Below are 21,311 nucleotides of genomic sequence, written 5' to 3'. Positions count from 1 at the left end.
ATGATAAGAATATTCTTTTGTCAAAGCCCTAGTGATGATAACGTTATTTTTTTTAACATCTGAATCATCATAATTTCTCTATAATCCGAAAATAATCTGCGTTATATTTATATATAAATAATATAATGGATATGCTGTGTCTGTATATTTGTAACTAAACTTCAAAATATTTTTAATAAAACGTTTTTGTTTTATTTTTATCTTCGTAAACGACGAGCATACACGAACGTATAAAATTTATGCTCCTTATGCACAATACGGAACATACCGAAAATAATAGCGTTATTCTTTAGAAAGCCATTCTTAACATGGGAAGAGAAGAACTTTTTTTTTAAACTATTTTGTACTTTTACCTAGAAATTTAATAAATAAAAGATATTGTAAACTTGAAAATCTTGCCTAAAAATTGCACGGTCCGTAATTTGCATAAGTTTAAATTATATATAAAAAATAAAAACAATATTTGTATTAATTTACCACCTCTTCAGGAGGTTAGGTAAAAGCTCATGTGCGATTTTGAAAGACCAGCACACTCGCGGAAAATGCACTCTGGCGCACGTATAAATGCCTGAGCAGTTGGCAATTTTTAGAGCAATAAATTAAGGCGCGATTGCACTATAATAGCAAAATTCGGAAAACGAAAAAGTCGACTAAAAACACAATGGTACTATTGATTTTTGTGTCGATTTCAACTAAAAGTAATGGTATTTACTTAAATGACATATCAGAAGTGCTTAAATATTATCGCATTATTTTTTTAATTCGAGTTTTTGATTTTTATCATAAACATGCCTCGTTATATTCATTCGGAAACACGTGACATAATGATAACAAGGGAAGTAACTCAGTTATACTAAAAATAAGACAAGTAACTCATATTTATGATTGTTAACACACAATTTATTTTTTTAAATACTGGCAATAGTAATACGCTATTTAATTTCCCGTTCTCTGGTTTTTATCAGCCAAACATTTTATTTTCGCTAATTTTCGTAAAAAAAAAAAAAGTTTATTATACTTACCTGACACAGCTTTTCGTAATTTTTGGATATATTCATTACTGTAATCTGACAATTAAGTAAGGACGATTGGTTAACTTTGAAGTTCAATACAAAAAAAAATTCGAATTTCGCTATTATAGTGTAGTTTCATTTAAATCCTTAAACAATCCTTAAACAAAGTGGCAAGGTAAAATCTAGAAGGATGTACCCCCAGCATTGAGCAAAACCATACCGCAGTCAAACAGAAACAAGATCACTCTCGGACTGATTGTAGGGGCCGTATACTCGACTGGTCTGATCAACACCTGCTACAGTTGTGTCAGATAAGTATAATATTTGTAATTTCTTCATGTCTATAATCTAGATAATGTATCAAAAATAAATTCATTTTTTTTTGTTTACCCAAATGATCACTTGTCGGTTACATTACTTTTCTTTTCAGGTATGTTTTGGGCAGAATGTAAACAGTTATGGGACGAGGGCGTCAAAGAATACTTTGCACAGATGTGGAATTATATGGACATTACCATGTTGGCCCTTTACACGGCTTCCTACACAATCGAATCGATCGTGTCAATAAAATCGAACAGCTACGATGACACAAGCAGTTCGGAATTCTCAGGTAAGTCATTAAACCCATTTCTTTCAAAAGCAGGGAGTTGACAAGCGCCGAGTGCGGGGGAAAAAGTATGCGATTTAACGTGTTTATAATGTGGGATACCTATCGGCTTTTGCCGCCTCCACATCTTTGTTCAAAATTGCCTCTGCTAAGTCGGAGGATTTCTTTAGGTCAAATGAAAGTAAAATGTAATATTTCGATTGGAGTGGCTCTGGTTGTGTTGTTTTACGGTAAATCAACCCTTTTCGGCTAATTTTATACCGAATCCGATCATTTTGAAAACAGTTATTATGCGCCAAGTTGTTTTAATCTTCAAATATTTATTTATGGTATTTGGTTGGGTATTATTGTTTTGTTTTGCGGCATATCAAACCTTTTCCGGTTATTTAATTTCGAATCCATTAATTCACAAAAGAAATGTTTCTTTAAATTTTCAACTATTTATTCATGATGTTCAGATTGATTGTTTCGTTTTACGGCATGTCAATCATTTTTTGAATGCATTCATTTTGGTAAAAGTTCTTATGTTTAAACTATTTTTTAAAAATATTTTTATATAGAGTTTCGTTTATTTAGATTTAAAACAACATACAAAGAAGACTGACACAAATTAAAAAGCGTGAACAGATGAAAATTGGGGTAATAAGGAATAACTACTTTTTAGAAAGAAGAATAAGAGGTGATTGGCTTTTTTCTAAATTATTAATGTAACTTTTAACTGTGATGGATATTTCTTTATATCTGTTTTCGATCCGAAAGTTCATTATCGTGGAAGATTGTCTTTTAACTAACAAAATTTATTAACCGCTTGTATATGTTATTAACCGCTTGTATATGTTGCTGATAATGTTTGGATGAAATCGGCGAACTAGATTAAGAAAAGCGTAGGAAATGTTACGATGATGAATTTGATAATAATTGTACAAAATATAATCAGAGGACATTTTTTATGAATATCGGATAGAACATCTCACAAGATTGGGTTGGTATGTCATTATTGTTTTACTAATATAAATTTTCAGCGTAAATTGTGACTGTAATGAAACCGGACGATAAGTTTCCCTCTAGTAATTATTTATGATTCAATTAAGAATTCGACTACTTGTCGTTATTTATTTGTTTCCCCACGAAACAAAATATGACACAAGGTCGTTTTTAATTTGAGAGAAAACCAGCTCCCCTCAAAATGGGCACTTTGGCAGTTTGCAAAAATAAAATTGCCCGAGTATAGAAGCGTTTCCTCCTCCGTTGACTGAGGACAATTAATTTGAGTGCAGCATCCAAGCAGACACCAAACTTCAGCCACTAGTCCAGCACGAGTACCGGATGTCGACCGACAAGAACTCAACTACTTGGCTACTCGTCAAGCGGAAATACACAACTTATATAGTCTTGGATTATCAAGGGAGATAATCCATATTCACAACAAACTGTTTTAGTTGGGAAGAAAAAATTTAAAAAAGAAGTAAGAACAAGAAAAAAAGAACAACGACAATAATAAAAAAAAACAACAAAAAGAACTACGGCAACAACGACAAAAAGAAAAAAAACAACATTGACAACGACGACAACAAGTAATAAATAGTAGGGTAACAAACCGATGTATGTTAAAACCAAACAGCCATATATTACATAGTTGTCAGTACCAATCACACATATGCCACGTTGCCTTTTGTATGCGTGTCACTAAATGTCTATAGTAGTTCTTCAGTATCTGAACAATTTTGTTATGTATTACAGTCTTACGGACTGTGATAATTTCGTCTATGTGTTGACGCGCGTGTGTGTAGGTATGTGTCAATATAATTGCAGAAACATACATTTGATGACATACCTGTTTTTCTGCTTGCGTTTCTCTAAGAGTTCTTCAGCTAACTTTTTGAAGAGGATTCTACGTAAACAAAGGCGTTTTCAGACAGACCAAGACGCTGTGTATTTGTATATATAAATCTTCTTTTATTTCTCCTAGAGAGTCGACATAGCAGAGGAGTGATCAACGATCCCTGCTTGGGTGGTTAGTTCTTATACATCTCACGTCTAAGACTCCCTCAGGAGGAGACACTTCCCAGATCATCTTTTCCCTTTGATGTTCTCAATCCAACTAACCAGAACACGTGACAATAACACGTCACTTCCGATTAGCTGGTCAGGTATCTTCCGGTGCAAATTGATCGGTCACTGGGTTTGATATGTATTGGAAGATGCCTCTTTGTATGTTAATTTCTGTTCTGTGTTATCTGTTAGCTGTCAGTTCCAATCTCTATGCTTTCATTGTATTTTCTATCACTAGTAATTAGTGCTTGATAGTAATCCTGCTTGATATTTTATACATGTTTAAGCATTCTATTATCCATGTTCGTTGGATCCTGTCGAATGTTTTTTTTTTTTTTTTGTAATCGATCCACATCATCGCATTACCGCTTTTAGAATCTTTTGGTCTATATAGAGCAGACCATGGGTTCTTTTTTTCCTTTTTGGCATTCTTTTCTGTTCTTTGGGAAGAGGACCACGGTTATTCAGGGAGTGGTAGATGTGTTCCCTCAGTTATGCAGATAATATTTTTCACATAGCAGAGGGTGCAAGGTCAGGAGAGTAAACATACATAAATATATGTACGCACCCTCTCTCATATAAGTTCCAAATCTTTTTTAAGAAAAGAATAGAGAATTATTTACAGTACATGTAACTAGACACAACTCGTAGTTCAATTCTTAACACCTACTCACACTCTAATATTATACTAGACCCAAGCTCACATGAATAAAAAAAAATAAAATAAAAAAATAAAAGGAAAAAATAAAATATATATATATACAAAAGAGAAAGCCTCAAACCACATTATCTCCTCCTAACAAGCCTCCTTACAATCATAGTTGCTTACACTGCATGAGCTCTACTCAACCCCTTTATCCAGTAACAATGAAATAACAATGTCCCTAATCCACTTTGAGGAGTGTAACTATTTAGCAGATATAACCTCTACAAACTAACCCAATAACATTAACTAACCACGCGGGGTCGCAGAAATACCTGGATTAGAACCCAGGCGCGGAGCAAACCCTCTCAGTGGTGACGGACCCAGTAGATCTTTCCAGATCATCCGTCTAGGAGAAGGAAAACTCTGAAACTAAACCAAAGAGGATGGAGGCCTCTTCAGGCTTGGATGACAACCTTCCTAGAGCTGGTGACTCAATCAAATTACCGGTTTGCAAACCTAAAATGCTTAAGGAGTAGATAGGTCCTGCCTATCGCCCGGCTTCCATACTCCTTCTTTGCCTATTAGTCAGGCGCAGAGATACTATCACAGTGATTCGACAGAAACACCCAGTGATAGATCTTGTTTCTTGTCTAGGGCAATGAACGCCGTTTCCCCACTCCCGACACACCCCACCCCTAAAGCTGGGCACTTGAGAATGCTTGAGTACCACATATGCCTGAGCAATTAGATTGGGTTGACCTTCCTCTGATGGGTTGAGGGTACCGGATTGACAGTTACTGGCTGCTGTTTCCGACTGGTAGTACAGAAGCCCTAACTCTTTGGTAGCGCTTAGAGCGGCTGCTCCATCAACAGTTGAATAATATCGGGTTGTTTGCAGTGCCATAGCACGCATGGAAAGGGACCCTGCACTCATCTCCGGTGGGCTTTCCTGAGGCCACAGTCCTAGTTGATGGAGGGTCAGCTGATGGTCTACTTGTGATGCATGTGTGATATTCTGCATAACCTCCTGTTCGGCTTCCCCTAACCCAACTAAAACTCGTTAAAAAACATGATGACAGTACAATCTAAAAATAAGCTTAAACCAGGCTTAGAGTCAAACAAATCCAACTTGCCTCCTCCCTTGAGGCTTGCATTCACAAATATCCGTGGGCTTAGAACTAATTTAGCTGATGTCGAAGCATTTCTCCTAACAAATACCCCGGATATCTTAGCACTAAGTGAGACTAACCTACACTCCTCCATCCCCTCTAACTACTTTAACATGCCTGGATATCTCCCACTCTGTCGTAAGGACTCTGACAGACATATGCACGGACTTGGAGTTTACATTCGTAATACCCTTCCCTTGACTAGAGAAACAAACCTAGAAACGGATGATCAAGCCTTTATGTGCTTTAGACTAATCATGCAACACAACATTAGCTACTTTTACTTACTCTACCGCTCTCCCTCGACCCAAGACTGCACCATAATAAACAAAGTATCTGACAGCATAGACACAGCACTCTCCTTCGACACTAGCGCCCAAGTACATGTATTTGGCGACTTTAATGTCCATCACAAAAACTGGCTTGGATTCTCTACTTACACAGATGCAGCAGGCAGCGCAACTCATAGCTTCTCTGTATCTCACTCCCTATCGCAAATTGTTACTTTTGAAACCCGCTTCCCTGATCAGGAAGAACAACACGCATCACTATTAGATTTGTTTTTGACCACAGTTCCTGATGATTGTGTAACGAAAGCCGACAGCCCACTTGGGAACGCTGATCATGCGGTGATAATGGTTGAAATCGCCCTAAACTCTAGACCCAAAACTGAAGAGCCAGTGCTCAAAACAACGAGATATTATAAAAAGGCTGACTGGGAAGCTATCAGAGATCTTATCAGAGACGCCCCATGGGGAAATATTTTTTCTCTTCCTGCTGAACAGTGTGCAACCGAGACCACTGAATGGTTCAAAACTGCAATCGAAGCGCATGTTCCCATGCGGAAATTCTATAGCAAGCCCCACTCTCCCCAATGGTTTACTTCGACTTGCGCAACTGCCATTGCTCAAAGGCAGCATGCATTCCGCAGGTTTAACCGACATAAGTCCAGTTCAAACAGACAGAAGTACATAGAAGCTAGAAGTAACGTTAAGAAAGAAATAGCGACAGCTAAGAGGGAATTTACGGAAACCACTAAAAAACGCATCGAAGCACAAGAACTAGGAACTCGTGACTTCTGGAAAATCTACAACAGTGTAGTAAATAATGGGCAATCAACAATTCCCCCACTAACTAACAATCACGAGGTTCTTTGCTCAGCAACCGAGAAGGCTAACATGCTTGCCAGTCGATTTGCCTCAAACTCCACACTGGACCCTCTAAACCACCCCCTACCTCAATTTCCTATGCGGACAGACGCCACGCTAGACGATCTGAAAATCACCCCTGCTCAGATGCATGCTATCATAAAAAACCTTGACACTTCGAAAGCATGTGGACCCGACCTCATCCCAGCTTTGCTATTAAAAAAGTGCTCAGTCGAAGTAGCTCCAGTTCTCTCCAAACTCTACAACAAATGCCTTAATGAATCTTGCTTTCCGAGCTGTTGGAAAACTGCTTCTGTGGTACCAGTATTCAAGAATTCTGGCGAAAGAACTGACCCATCAAATTATCGCCCTATTACCCTCCTCCCACTTTTTGCCAAAATATTTGAGACCTTAATTAACCATGCTCTAGTCCAGCACCTTACAGACGCTAAACTTCTGACCGACCATCAATATGGATTTAGACAAGCCCTTTCCACGGCAGACATCCTCACTGTAATCTCTGAACGCATATACCATTCACTGGACAAAGCGGGAGAGGGCAGAGCGGTAGCTCTAGATATATCTAAGGCTTTTGACAGGGTATGGCATGAGGGTCTCCTCAGGAAGATTAGATCTTACGGTATCACTGGTAGAATACTTAACATAATTAAATCCTTCCTAGATAAGAGAAAAATCCAGGTTGTTCTCGACGGTCGTACATCTAAACAATATAATATAAATGCGGGAGTGCCCCAGGGATCTATCTTTGGACCTCTGCTGTTCCTGATATTCATAAATGACCTCCCCGACAAAATTGCCTCTGAGATGGGTATATATGCTGATGACACCACACTCTATAGCAGGCACGACAGGAAAACAAATGAACATATATCTAAAGTAATGGCAGAAACACTAGAGGATGACCTCCAATCAGTAGTGGAATGGGGACAAAAATGGATGGTAACGTTCAATGCCACCAAGACAAAACTGGTTTCATTCAATAATTACAAGAAACCTTCTCTACCACCTATAGCAATGGCCAACGACTCTTTATCTGAGAGTACGTCTCTCAAGCTCCTTGGCCTAACGTTCACAGGAAACATGAGTTGGAACAATTACATCGAGGGCATTGCCAGGGCCGCTGCGAGGAAGGTGGGCTCTCTCTACCGTGCTAGAAAACTTCTAACACCCGAAAGTATCCTGTACCTCTATAAGGCCACTATTCGCCCATGTATGGAGTATTGCTGTCATATTTGGGCCGGTGCATCGGCTACTAGTCTCTCGCTCCTTGACAGGGTTCAAAAGAGGGTCGCAAATCTGATAGGCCCTAAACTGGCATCTAAACTTCAGCCTCTGTCCCATCGTCGAAACGTTGCATCCCTCTGCCTGTTCTACAAGTATTATAATGGTGAATGCTCTGAAGAACTGCAAGCACTTGTGCCCCCACGACGTGAACACCCTCGACAGACCCGACAAGCTGCAAAATCCCACCCCCACACTGTAGAGATCCCTAGATGTAAAAGATCTTTCTACTCCAGTAGTTTCTTCCCCAGAACAGCTAGACTTTGGAATTCCATTCCAGGTCACTGCTTCCCCAACTGTACTGACATGCATAAGTTCAAGTGCAACGTGAACCAACATCTCGCTGCCCTAATCCCTACATAGTACCCCAGTAGATGTTTCCCCTGATAGTAGCCCCCTACACCAAAGTGGCAATGTGCCTTGTTTGGGGTGAAAATGTAATAAAAAAAAATTTAAAAAGAAAGACGAGTCTTCTCTTCTGTGGGATAGGAGCTGTAAGAAAGAAAAGATGATAGCTCTGACTACATTTCGGTTTCATACTTTGTCACGCACGTGATCGGCCTATAATTGCTGGGGAAAGTTCTTTTCTGTGTGTATATCAGTGTGGTTTTACATTTTGTCATTCAATCTGACACGTTTGTTTCCTGTATACATCTTCTCAGGTTTTGAGCTAGCCTTTCGTGTAATGTTGTGATTAAAATAAGATGATTATTATTATTATTATTATTATTATTATTATTATTATTATTATTATTATTATTTCTCTCAAATTGGTTGATATTTACATGTGTTCTTTAAGTAGAGAGAAGCGTATCATTAAGTTTGTTTGTACAATTTTATAGACGACAAAACATCGATGGAAATAAAAACTAGTTTGTTTCTTTTATTTTTTTTATGTTCTCGTAAGAACGTTTGCTTCAAGCTTGGCTTGTTGAATGGTGTAACTTTCCTCTGTGATTGTCAGTCACTGATCAATATTTGCATGACGACTTAAAATATTCTTTTTCCTACTCTTCATATTTATAGTCAAATAACAGAAGTTAACGCATACATATGTGTATGTATGTATGTATGTATGTATGTATGTATGTATGTATGTATGTACGCACATATATATGAATCCAAAGGCACATAGGTACAGGCACATATCCGTGCACATACGCATATAGTAAGGCACCTTATAATAAATTCAGTTATATATACATATACATATATATATATATATATATATGAGCAAACAGTTAATAATATATATATATATATATATATATATATATATATATATATATATATATATATATATATATATGAGCAAACAGTTAATGAAATATGTTAAAAAACACTTTGAAATGAGTTAAAAACATATTTAATCTGAAAAGGAATCACTAGATAAATGGATAGTCCTTAATCCGCGGAGTTTCGAAGAAATACTCTCCTTCTCATCAGGGGGTAGGAATTAGCAAAATGCGGGATCGGATTTTGCATGCAGAAGTATTTGATGAAACAACAAATAAGTCAAAGATGTTATTTGAAAACAAAATAAGTTAAGGAGAGGGAATATGGTAAAGAAAAAGGTGATTACACATTAATGGATAGTCTGGTGGAAGATAAAAAATCCAGTGACGGTAAAATCCAAATGTAAAACTTAAAGAAAGTTAAAAGAATTTCCATTAGTACAAGTAAAATCCAAGGAAATCACGTAATTGGAAGAAGATAGTCCATAATAATCCAAAGGCAGAAATCCGTGGAATAATTCACAAAAATGTGTACAAGGAAAAAATAATATTAATAAAAGAAAAATAAGATGTGCTTTTCACTCTATTTCCGAGACATAACTATGTGTTTTACTGTCTCCGAAAGACGGTTTGGTGTTACCAGACCAGACTGTTTTTAAACATCCGCTTTCTGGCCTGGAATGCACCAAACATTGATGTTATTTTTACATATTTTCCATTAGCAAAACTCAATCCTGTTCTGCAATGTCAAAAAACAAAACAACAAGACTTGCTAGGAAACTACTCACATATGCCAGTACCATGTATCTCTATTAAAACACCTTTCGCCTATGTATGGAGTAGTGTTGCCTCATCTGGGCTCTCCCTCTTAGACAGAATTTTAAAAAAAGAGTCTCCAATCAAACACTTCCCGCAACGAACAACCAAAATCCAAACCCTGTTTCATCGCCGTAATATTGCATCCGTGTGCCTATTTTACATGTACTTTTATAGAACGTAATCTGATGTACTCGGGTCCACTCAGCGTAAATATCTTCGATTTACCCGACAAACAACGAAATAACACGTCTTCGCTATATATGTCTTATAATATATATAATTGCCGGAAAACATTATGCAAATGAATGGCTCTTGTGTTGGGAAAGCTCCATGTCTTGACAAGTTTCTGCGACTGATCTTCACTCCTGATCTGAAAATGGAACACATACATCAAATCTGTTGCTAAAATCACTGGGATCTATCTGCCGCTCCAGCAGGTATTTCACTGCCGATGCATTCCTCTATCTGTATAAGAGTACAGTACGCCCTAAAATGCAGTATTGTTCCCACATGTAGGCAGGAGCTGCTCGATGCGCCCTATCCAGCATTGATAGAGTTTAAAACTGCCTTCGAAATATAGTAAGCAATGTCCTTTCTCTTTCCTGCAACCCCTTTCCCACAGAAAAGACATCTCTATCGCCATTTATATGGCAAGTGTTCGATATACTCCGATCTATGGTTCCCCTTGCCAAACTTTCACAAGAAACATTCGACTAACTACAATCATTATAAACGATTTTCCTCACTCTCTATCTGTGCCTATATTTAAACGCAGATTCCATGAACAAAGCTTCTCTCCTAGAACTGTCCGCCTGTGGAAGACTATTCCGCTGTCCTGCTTGCCAGTTAAATACAACATGGTAGCCTTCTAAGTCCAATGTAAGCAAGTTCTTGTTCAGCCGTCCCCATAAATAATCAAACTCTACCCAATTTACACTATTAACGATTACTACACTTCCACCTTACATTCATTAACATTTGTCCTCGAATGGCATTCAGGCCTTGATAAGTGATGAATCCAAAGTAATAAAAAAAAGATTTCTACTCTAATAGTCTCTTTCTGTGAATTACTAGACTATGGAATTCTATCCCTGTTTCCTGCTTCTCTGGCTGTACGAACATGCAGACAATTTAAATGTAATGCGAATAGACATATCACAATTCGACTTCCTCCAGTGTCCCTGTAGGCATGGTCCAAATAGAGGCCTCTTACCTCTAAGTGGCAATATATCTTCTCTGATTGGAATAAAAGTAAAATATAAAACAATCGTATTAGTTCCTAATTTCTAAGGGTGATTTATGTAATGAATCTTACTTGAAGAGCCGTCATTCATAACGAGGTGTCACGGAAGTATACTTGTATTTTTATGCCCAGTCGTGAGTGCCGTTTCTTAAAAGCTTAAATAAGAAAACCATCTTAAATTTTGTCCATAAGAAGAAGCTAGAAAAAAGAAAAAAAAGGGACACAGTAACGCATCTTCTAAACAAAAAAATTAGAAGCAACATTTTTGGCGGACTTCTTTCTTCTGTGATTAGTGACTCCTCTGAGAATAAATTTGAATTTTGTTTTAATTTGATTTTGTTTGGCCGTCGGAAACGAAGTTAACGTGTCAAAAACACAAATTGTTGCAATCAGACAGAATTTCAAAACAATCACAGAGAGAAGTAAACCGGCGGGGCGGCGATATAGGACGTTGGAAATAACAATAGGTGATAGTGGCATTTTTAAAAGGCAGCCATTATTTTGGGAAAAGTAAATCTAAATTTGATTCCAAAATCTTTGGCACAATTCCACACGTTTCCTTTTCTTGTATGAAGCACTATCCTAAGCTTCAGAATCAACACTTTTCTCAAGGCTCCTCTTGATATCTTTCTAATTTGGTTCACTGGCACAACCACGCGTTCAATCTACTAGACCAATTTTAATAAAGTCCAATCTGCTTCTGAATTTTTAGATAAGGATTGATAATTCGTATTATTTTTGGTTATTAAGACTGCTGTTCTCATTTTGCGAGTCGTTTTCAACACGTTTTGACCGATCTAACCCACGACCTACTTTACGTGTATCTTGTCGAACTCGGGAATGTTTCTGTCGAACTCGGGAACATTTCTGCCGAACTCAGGAATCTGCACAAAATTTCGAAAGAGACACTTTTATTTAATTCACGGATCTTTGCAAGAACCCGTGACGTAGCGGATAAAATACTTCGTTTTCAATTCTAAGAAACACTCTTTTGGGTGTTGAAGGTTCAATCCTTAGTACAAGTAATAATAAAAATACAATCATGAATTACTACGGACTCTTACCCAATCATGTTTGATTAGACTAAAGCATGCTACTCTCATGTGTTCCGTTCGAAATTCATTACAGATCCCAAGTTGGACAAAAAGATTCCTAAAAGAAAAAGATTCTGAAAACTGGTTGCATGTTGTTCTTAACCGGGTGTGACTTATAACAAACTTTTCGCTTATACATTATTTTAAGCTCTAGCATAAACGGTTAAAGATTTCTACGACGAGTCTCAACTAGTCTTAACATCGTTAGTGTACATGTCCATGTTGATTGTTGATATAATGCTATTTTTCAGTACCTTAACAAAAACAAATGGAGTTATTATTATTATTATTATTATTATTATTATTATTATTATTATTATTATTATTATTATTATTATTATCAGTAGGAATTTTTACACAAGTCATTACCGAAGATCAGGTAAAACAGGTGGTGTTAGCTGTTGTGTAGGCAACAACACTTATTTCAAGATTTCAAATACTATCTGATTTTTTCAATCATTATTTCAATCTTCCTTTGCCTTCTCAAGACCGCCGTTAGCAACTAAATTATCACTAAGAATGGTCGATGTCTATCTTAGAAATTTTAATGACAATAAGCCTCCTTAGGATTCCAATAATAACTTTATCCTTCCAGTCGGCGCCTGGTAAGTGCGATTTCTTCTTGGTCTTTCTATTTTCTTAATCTAGTTTTACGTCGTATCAGGTTAGTGTCTCTGCAATATTTCTCTGGGAATAAAGGCTAGGGTGTCAAATTATAGGATTTCTCTTATATATAATTCATCAGTTCCCCCGGGTGGTAATCACATATTCCTACTTATATTTTAGAAGCGTTACTTTATTTTAACTTGTGGTTTATTAATGTCACTTGGCCATGTGAGTCAATTTCTTCGCTGTAAGATATCTCTTGCTATGTTATCTGTTTAAACCAGTGTCGTGTGTTGTATGATATGAAGCTGTCCTTTTATTTTGATTTCATATCAGACTTTTTTTCAGGTGTTTGCGAATTGTAATTAATACTCTCTTAATTGTTGATGCTACATTACCTTTCTACCATGTTTCAGACATTTTCAGACAACTTCTATGTATTTATTTAGTTGTCTTATTTTCTTGTCTCCTTTGACTTCAACGACAGCTAAATCTACTATTTGGCTGATTTCTTCTTCTGATCGACAATTTGCATTTCCTTTCTTTTTGTTTAGATGACTATGTCCGTTTATATTCCTTTGTTCCGAACGATTCCGGTGTTTCCAGTTTGTAAAACACAAATTCTTGACATGTTCAAAGTGGAGTTGTTTGAACAGTTCCTAGTGGACTATCTTCGCATCTTTAGAAATCACCAAGTAACTATCCATAAAAGTGAAATAATCAAAATACAAGTTATCATCATCACCATACCCATACTGTTCCGTTTATATAAGACTTCCGGCTAATATTTCAACCCTGCTTTTTTTTATTTGTCCACGTGATAGCTTTTCATATTGTTCCTGATAAGCCAAATGTATTTATCCCTGTCTGCATTCAATCAGCATAATCCTAGTAAGAGTCTTGTTGATTGATTAATTGATTGATTGAGTGTTGTTTTACGGCATATCAACCCTTTTCAGGTTATTTAATTCCGAATCCGGTTATTTTGAACAAAGTTTTTAATAGAATATATTTTTTTTTCAAGTTGGTTTCTATTTAACCCATAGTTAGGACTCTAACAGCTACTACCACTCCGGGTCAGAGTTGACCTGGGAGCAATGGCAATTAAAGGGTGGCTCTACGCTCCCCAAAGCCCGCAAACTGGGGCCTCACCATCGGATATAGTTTAAGGTCATATTAAGGACCAAGGAGTCCTGTAGTAATACTGAAAGAAAGCTATGCTTGCATAGTCATAAGATATGTGAGTAAGTAGTTATCTTGATAATCTCGGTTTATTTACTTATCTATGTATATGTTTATGTGATTGAGATTGTCGGACTGACTTCCTCATCTTGGTTGTTATTGTCACAACGTTTCGGCCGTTTTGCCCTCCGGCCTTCGTCAGGTGAACGGTTTGTTAGGAGTCTCGAACCCAACCCTTTATTATTATTACGGGGGTACCGTGTTCGGACTCCAGCTAGGCTTTGGGACATAGTTGCTGATTCACTGTTTTTCAATGTTACTTTTTCACTGCCTTCGTTCAGGATTGAACTCAGCACCTTTGGGTAACTGTAAACTTTGATACAACGTCTAGGACCACTCGGCCATATGTCACTAGGGCAAAACGGCCGAAACGTTGTGACAATAACAACCAAGATGAGGAAGTCAGTCCGACAATCTCAATCAATGAAAACAACTCATCTCAAAAATACAGACAATTACTATATGTTTATGTATTTATCGTTTTGCTAGTCAAACCCTTCCGTGTATACAAATGCATGAATACCATCGACTCTCCTCTGTTGTGTTTCCGAATTACGCATCAGCCCTCTATCTCCTTCAGACAAAACATGCTGAGAGAATCTACATGTGACAATAATACGCTTACAATTTTTCTCTACTGTCTGAATTCGTCCAATATGATTTTAATTCTTCTAGAAACTCTTGGTAGCTATTTCATTGCTTCAAAATTGCCATTAAAACATCTGAAAGATGCCCGAGCGCAAATGTCAAGCAATGTTAAGAAAATATCTGAAACATACGAACTATTGGAAAGTCTATCTTTTTGTTTGTGTGTTTGTATGAAAGAACAAAATTTGATTCTATTTTATCACAGTAAAAACTATGGAAATATTCAGTCCCATCAAATATATTATATATTACTATATAAGGCCTAGCTCAATTTTTGGTTCATCCTTACATTGTCTCGCAAGAGTGTGCAGCCTCAATACTTATTTTCTTGTTGGTATTATTATTATTATTATTATTATTATTATTATTATTATTATTATTATTATTATTGGCTCACATCACACGGGTCATCATACGTCTGATTGAAAACCTGTGGTGTTTTTTGGAAGCTTAGTGACAACAAGTCTCCCCAGATTGCCAGCACTCTCAACCTCCTTCGATAGCATTTGCAAATAAATTTGCGTTCTCGCAGCAGCCTCTTCTCGCTGGCAGCGGCCATTGGTCTGTACTGGAATTTGAGTGGCACTAAGTCTTCCCAAGTTCTCAGTTCTCTTCGCGCTTATCCAGCGGAGATCTGGTTAGTGCTCTCTCCTCGGTCTTTCCATCCTCCTTGACCTTTCTCGGCTCTTAAGTTTCACACTTTTTATAGGGGGGAAGGTAATTCGGCAATGGGAGTGGATGCGTGATGGGGGTGTGGAACTTGTTGATATGCAGCTTCATTGTTCTTCATTCCCTGTAAAGCTTCTTCATGTTTTGTCTCTGCAGAAGGCTGTCTGGTCCACGCATGTGTTTCATGTGTATTATTCTCCGCATTCAAGGGTTTTTCCTTAATATTTCAGCCGTTTTCCTTATTGTTAGTCTTTGTATTTTTGCGGCCATTCCTATAATTCCAATTTCTCCCATTCTTTTTTCAAAGATTTCAAGATTGTTCCTAGTGCTCCTGTTATTATAGGTATTATTTTGATTTTCTTCATCATCCAAATTCTTTTTAACTCTCTGGCTAGCTCTGTGTATTTGCTCCGTTTTTCCTTTTCTTTCATACTCACCCTGTGATCAGCTGGACAGCAAAATCTACGATTTGACAGGATTTTTCTTTCTTGTTAATTATTACGACATCTGGTCTTCTTGCTTGAATGGGTTTGTCCGTCTGTATGGCCATGCCCCATAGGATTTTGTGATTCTCGTTTTCGATAGCTGTTGCAGGTTTATGCTTGTACCATCTGTCAGTACGTTCAAAATGTAGTTGTTTGCATAATTCCCAGTGTATTGTCCTCCCCATTGGTCATGCCTGTTTTTTTTTTTTTGTATTTCTTTTAGGTCAGTTTGTTGCATTCACTTACTATATGGTTTATCGTTTCGCCTCTTTGTCCACAGAGTCTGTTTTCTTGTGTTTTATCGATATTTGCTTTGATATGGTCGGTTCTTATCGAGTTATCTTGTACTGTAATTATTAGGGATTCAGTTTCTCGGTTTACATGTCCTTTTCGCATCTATATCCAAGTGTTTTTTTTATTCTCATCTTCTGTCATTCTTATGATTCTTCCGTGGAGTTGTTTCGCTTCCCATTTTTCTTTTCTTTTTTTTATTTGTCACTGTTTTCTGGGGTTTTTTTTAAATTATTATTTAGTGTCTCTCGCTGCCATAATTATCCTTTCAGTATATTGCATTATGAATTTTTCTAGTTATTTTTTGTGTCATTCACATAGTCTTCTATGCAGACCAGTCCTCTGCCGCCATTTTATTGGGTTTTTTTTTTCACGTAGAGTCTGTCAATATCATCCTTTAGATGTAGTGAATTGTGCATGGTCAAAAGTTTTCCTTAATATTTTTGCAGTTTTCATTATTGAAATTCGTTGTATTATTATTATTATTATTATTATTATTATTATTATTATTATTATTATTACTGGTAGTAGTCGTATAAATAATAATAATAATAATAATAATAATAATAATAATAATAATAATAATAATAATAATAATAACGGATAAACCCATCCAAGCAAGAAGACCAGATGTCATAATAGTAAACAAGAAGGAAATGTCTCGCTAGCAGCAAACCACAGAGTGAATATCAAAGAGACTGAATAGCCGGGCAAATACACGGAACTAGCCAGAGAGCCCAAAAGGGATCTGGAAAATGAAGAAAATAAAAATAACACTACTAATAGTAGGAGCGCGAGGAACCATGTCGAAAATCTTTGAAAAAAAAACATAAGAGAGATTGGAATCAGAGGGATGACAGAGAAGTACAACGAATTTCAATAATGAAAACTGCAGAAATATTAAGGAAAACCTTTGAATGTGGAGACTAACACCACACATAAACTACACATAAACTTGACACAGAAACTGGACACAGAAACGGCTACAGGTGCAAACACAAGGAAAAATCACATGAAACCATGAAAACTAAAACTGTATGATTGAAAAATAAGTCTTTTTTTTCTGTGAGTCTTATCATAAATGGGCAGCACACCAAATAATGAGGGTCAGGAGGATGGAAAGACCGAGGAGAGAAAGCACCAACCAGACTGCGGCTGGATGAGTACAATGAGAACTGGGATGTTGGGGAGACTTATTGTCACTCACATTCCAATGAAGACCAATAGGCGCCCCCAACTAAGCAATCAATGGAAAACGGCTGTTGCGATAACGCAAATTCTTTTGCAAAGGTTATCGAAAGAGGATGAGAGTAATGGACATATGTGGATACTTGTTGTCACTCAAACTCCAGGGAACACCACAAGTTGTTCTCAAAGAGAATTTGTTGATGATGGCTTGTATGACTACTCCTAGTGAGTAAATAATAACTAGCAGGACCCATGGAAATTCCAAGGAACGATAAAAAAATATTTAATCAACAAATATGTGTTAATGAATCTGATATTTTTCTGCGCAAAAAATAGTTTTTAGAAAGAAAAAACAATAACACGCAGCAAATATGAATCCTTTTTTTTTTAACTTTATAAACCATTACTACATATTGCGTTTAATATAATAAACAATATAGAATTGGCTCAATGATAATAAACGTGAAATCTGTACGAAATAAAATATAATATTTAAGCATATTGTACGACCGGGTAATGTCTGGCCGCAACTACTATATATTAGGTACAAGATAATAATCGATAGTGTATTGGCGCTATAATAATAAATCCGAAACGTGCATGAATTAAATAATCATATTTAAGCGCATTTTTCGACCTGGAAACACTGAGCGCCCTGCTAGTCAATGATATATGAAAACGAGACTAAATGAAAAGAAGGCCAATCTCATATTTTTATCCAGTCTTGCCAAAAAAAGCTTCAACCAGAACTTGCTCCCATACTTACGAAACTATTTAAGCACTGCCTTAAGGAGAAGTGCTTTCCGACTCCCTGGAAGACCTCATCAGTTTGCCCTGTATTTAAGAATTCAGGTGATAAGTCATCTCCCTCTCAATACAGACATATAAGTTTCCTGTGTGTTATGAGTAAGTTGCTGGAATCCATATTAAATAGAGAAATAGTCAACCACCTCAGCAGGAATAACCTTCTTAGTGACACACAATATGGTTTCCGCTCTGCAAGATCTACCGCAGATGTGCTGACGGTTATATCTCACAGGATTAGTGAATCTCTTGACAAAGGCTTCCTTTCTAGGGCAATTGCTCTTGACATATCAAAGGCCTTCGACAAGGTATGGCATAAGGGTCTACTTCACAAGATTTCCAGCTACGGTATAACTGGAAATGTTTTCTCAATCATTAAATCTTTTCTCTCCGATAGGCTCATAAGAGTAGTGGTAGATGGACAAAAATCGGAGGCCTGCGATATAAATGCTGGAGTCCCTCAGGGGTCAATCCTGGGCCCAACTCTCTTCCTGATCTACATCAATGACCTCCCTAAACACATACTTAAATCATTCGTTGACATCTATGCTGATGACACGACCATTTATGGAAACACATCAAATATTGTAAATGACAAAGTTCTCTCTGATTCTCTCCTCTGATCTCGAGCGCGTGGTTCAGTGGGGGAAGATGTGGCTGGTTACCTTTAATGCATCCAAAACCAAACTCCTATCCTTACATCATCAACGCTCTGACCCCCATCTGGCATCAATTGTGATGGATGGCTCTCGTCTGGGTGAGGCCCCGTGTTTTGACAAGCTTCTGGGTTTGACCTTTACTCCTGATCTGAAATGGAACACGTACATCAAGTCTGTTGCCAAGGTCGCTGGAAAGATGGTGGGATCCTTCTACCACTCCAGAAGATATCTCACTACTGATGCAATTCTCTATCTATATAAAAGCCAAGTACGTCCAAGGATGGAATACTGTTGCCATATCTGGGCAGGAGCTGCTAAAAACAGCCTATCCTGCCTTGACAGAGTACAAAATAGACTTTGCGGCTTAGTGGGGGATGCACTTTTCTCTTCCCTGCAACCTCTCTCCCACAGAAGAGACTTTGCGAGCCTATCCTTGTTTTATCGTTATTTCCATGGCAGATGCTCGTCTGAACTCCAATCTCTGGTCCCCCTTCGCCAATCTTTCACGAAAAACACCCGTCTAGCTGAATCCACTGTGGAAAATTTCCCCCACTCTATATCTGTGCCTAAATCAAAACGCGGATTCAATGAACAAAGCTTCTTTCTTAGAACTGCACGCCTGTGGAACTCTGTTCTGTCTGCCTGCTTCCCTCCGGACTACAACTTGGATGTCTTCAAGTCCAATGTTAACAAATTCCTGATGAACCGCCCCCTTAAGTAAACACTTCATCAAATCTCCACACTAACGTAATGTACTTGCAATAACCCTTATCCCTGAGTGGCTTCCGGGCCTTGATAAGTGGTGATCACTGTGTAACAAAAAAAAAGATATGACATTTAAAAGCAAAGTTTCGCGAATTTTACCTTTTTTTAATTAATTTTCTCCAAAAATTGTATTCGGCCTTTTTTCCAAGTGTATAACGTACGGACTAACTAAAGAAAGAACAAGCAAAATATTATATAGATAACGACAGCAGCAGCAGCAACAACAACAACAACAACAATAATAATAATAATAATAATAACAACTAGCTGGCGATAAATAACTTATTAACGTATTGTGATCTGTTCCCACTAGACACAGGCTGGTGATAAATAACATGAGTATTGTGATCTGCACCGATCATACACTCGCTGGCGATAAATAACATATGACTATTCTGATTTGTACCCACCAGGCACTGGCTTGCAATAGTCTATTTTCATGAGAGAATTCAGTATAATAATGGTTGGTGCGATTGGAAATATTCCATTTTTATTTTAAAGTATGTCTACAAATGCAATGATAACGGCCGAAGCGACAAGCGTAATAATATATAGATGACAATAATAATAATAATAATAATAATAATAATAATAATAATAATAATAATAATAATTGTCAGATTGCATGCCACCTTTACTAGGGCAGTACTTCCGCTAAGTGGCATTAACTAATTCCTCAAATTTCTGAAAAAATTATTTTTCTTTTTGCGGAAATGAGCGTACATAAAGGTAAAAACTAATATTTAAATAATATAATTACGTCACATGTTTTCGATCACACGAACACATGTGCATCCTGCTGAAGCTGGCATTTTTATGCGTCTCTACTGCGCAGCTTGTATATATATCCTTTCCATATAGGTCATGCCTATTAACGCTAGCCGGCGAAATAGCACTATCGTGTATTTATTTGTATATTAAAAAAAATGTATATGTGTACTTCTACTCCATCTAGCGAAAGAAAATTACGCTAAACTTGAAAATTCACAGTAATTTTGAAACGGTGTACAGTAGAACCGCGGGATACGGTGGCCCTAGGATACGGTTTTTTTAAGTTACGATGTGAATTACCATGTTTGTCCGGCCCTCTGCTTACGGTATTTGCCCGGTTTTACCGTGTTATTTATAATATTATTTGATTATATACATGTGTATTATATATTGTACTGCATTCTGTTACTAATTTTTAATGCTGTCTAGCAGCAGTGTTTGAAATGATAAAACTGTGTTTATTTTTTATCGTAAATGATATCTTCGAATCTTATTCGTGAAATTTTGTTAATTTCAGTTTAATTAAAAATAAACAGAAATATTATTTTCAACCTTTGTGCTGTAACGAAATTACTCCTTCGTGTGTGGGATAGTTAGTGGTAACTAGTACCTATACAAATCGTGACGCAATAAATATTAGGTCAAATTTAGTGGAAATATTCGTCGATCGAATAAAAACACAATATTGTTAGCTTCGAGAAATTTAACGATTCTGGAAGACCCCATGGAAGTCCTCATGGAAGTCATATTGTGCGGGAGAGATAATAACCCTCGTCACAGCCTCTTTCCTCTCCTCAATTGTCTCATAACAACAGCTTCTAAGGTTATCCTTGAGCTTAGGGAATAACCAAAAGT

The 21,311-nt window shown here is 37.0% G+C and overlaps 1 protein-coding gene across 2 annotated transcripts in view; it reads left to right on the top strand.

Moving 5' to 3' along the window:
- LOC145276962 (short transient receptor potential channel 7-like) overlaps positions 1 to 21,311 on the top strand; it is a 946,690-nt gene that overhangs the window by 558,664 nt on the left and 366,715 nt on the right. For both annotated transcript variants that reach the window (XM_080128503.1, XM_080128502.1), the window contains one exon: positions 1,444 to 1,623. In XM_080128503.1, coding sequence (XP_079984629.1) covers positions 1,444 to 1,623 — 180 coding nt within the window. The remainder of the gene's footprint in view (positions 1 to 1,443; positions 1,624 to 21,311) is intronic.

The sequence above is a fragment of the Euprymna scolopes genome, chromosome 5 (assembly GCF_053919585.1).
Source record: "Euprymna scolopes isolate OS-2025 chromosome 5, ASM5391958v1, whole genome shotgun sequence".
In the NCBI taxonomy this organism is placed as follows: Eukaryota; Metazoa; Mollusca; class Cephalopoda; order Sepiida; family Sepiolidae; genus Euprymna; species Euprymna scolopes.
The sequence above is the reverse complement of the archived record's forward strand: the minus strand, read 5'-3'. Positions and strand labels throughout refer to the sequence as shown.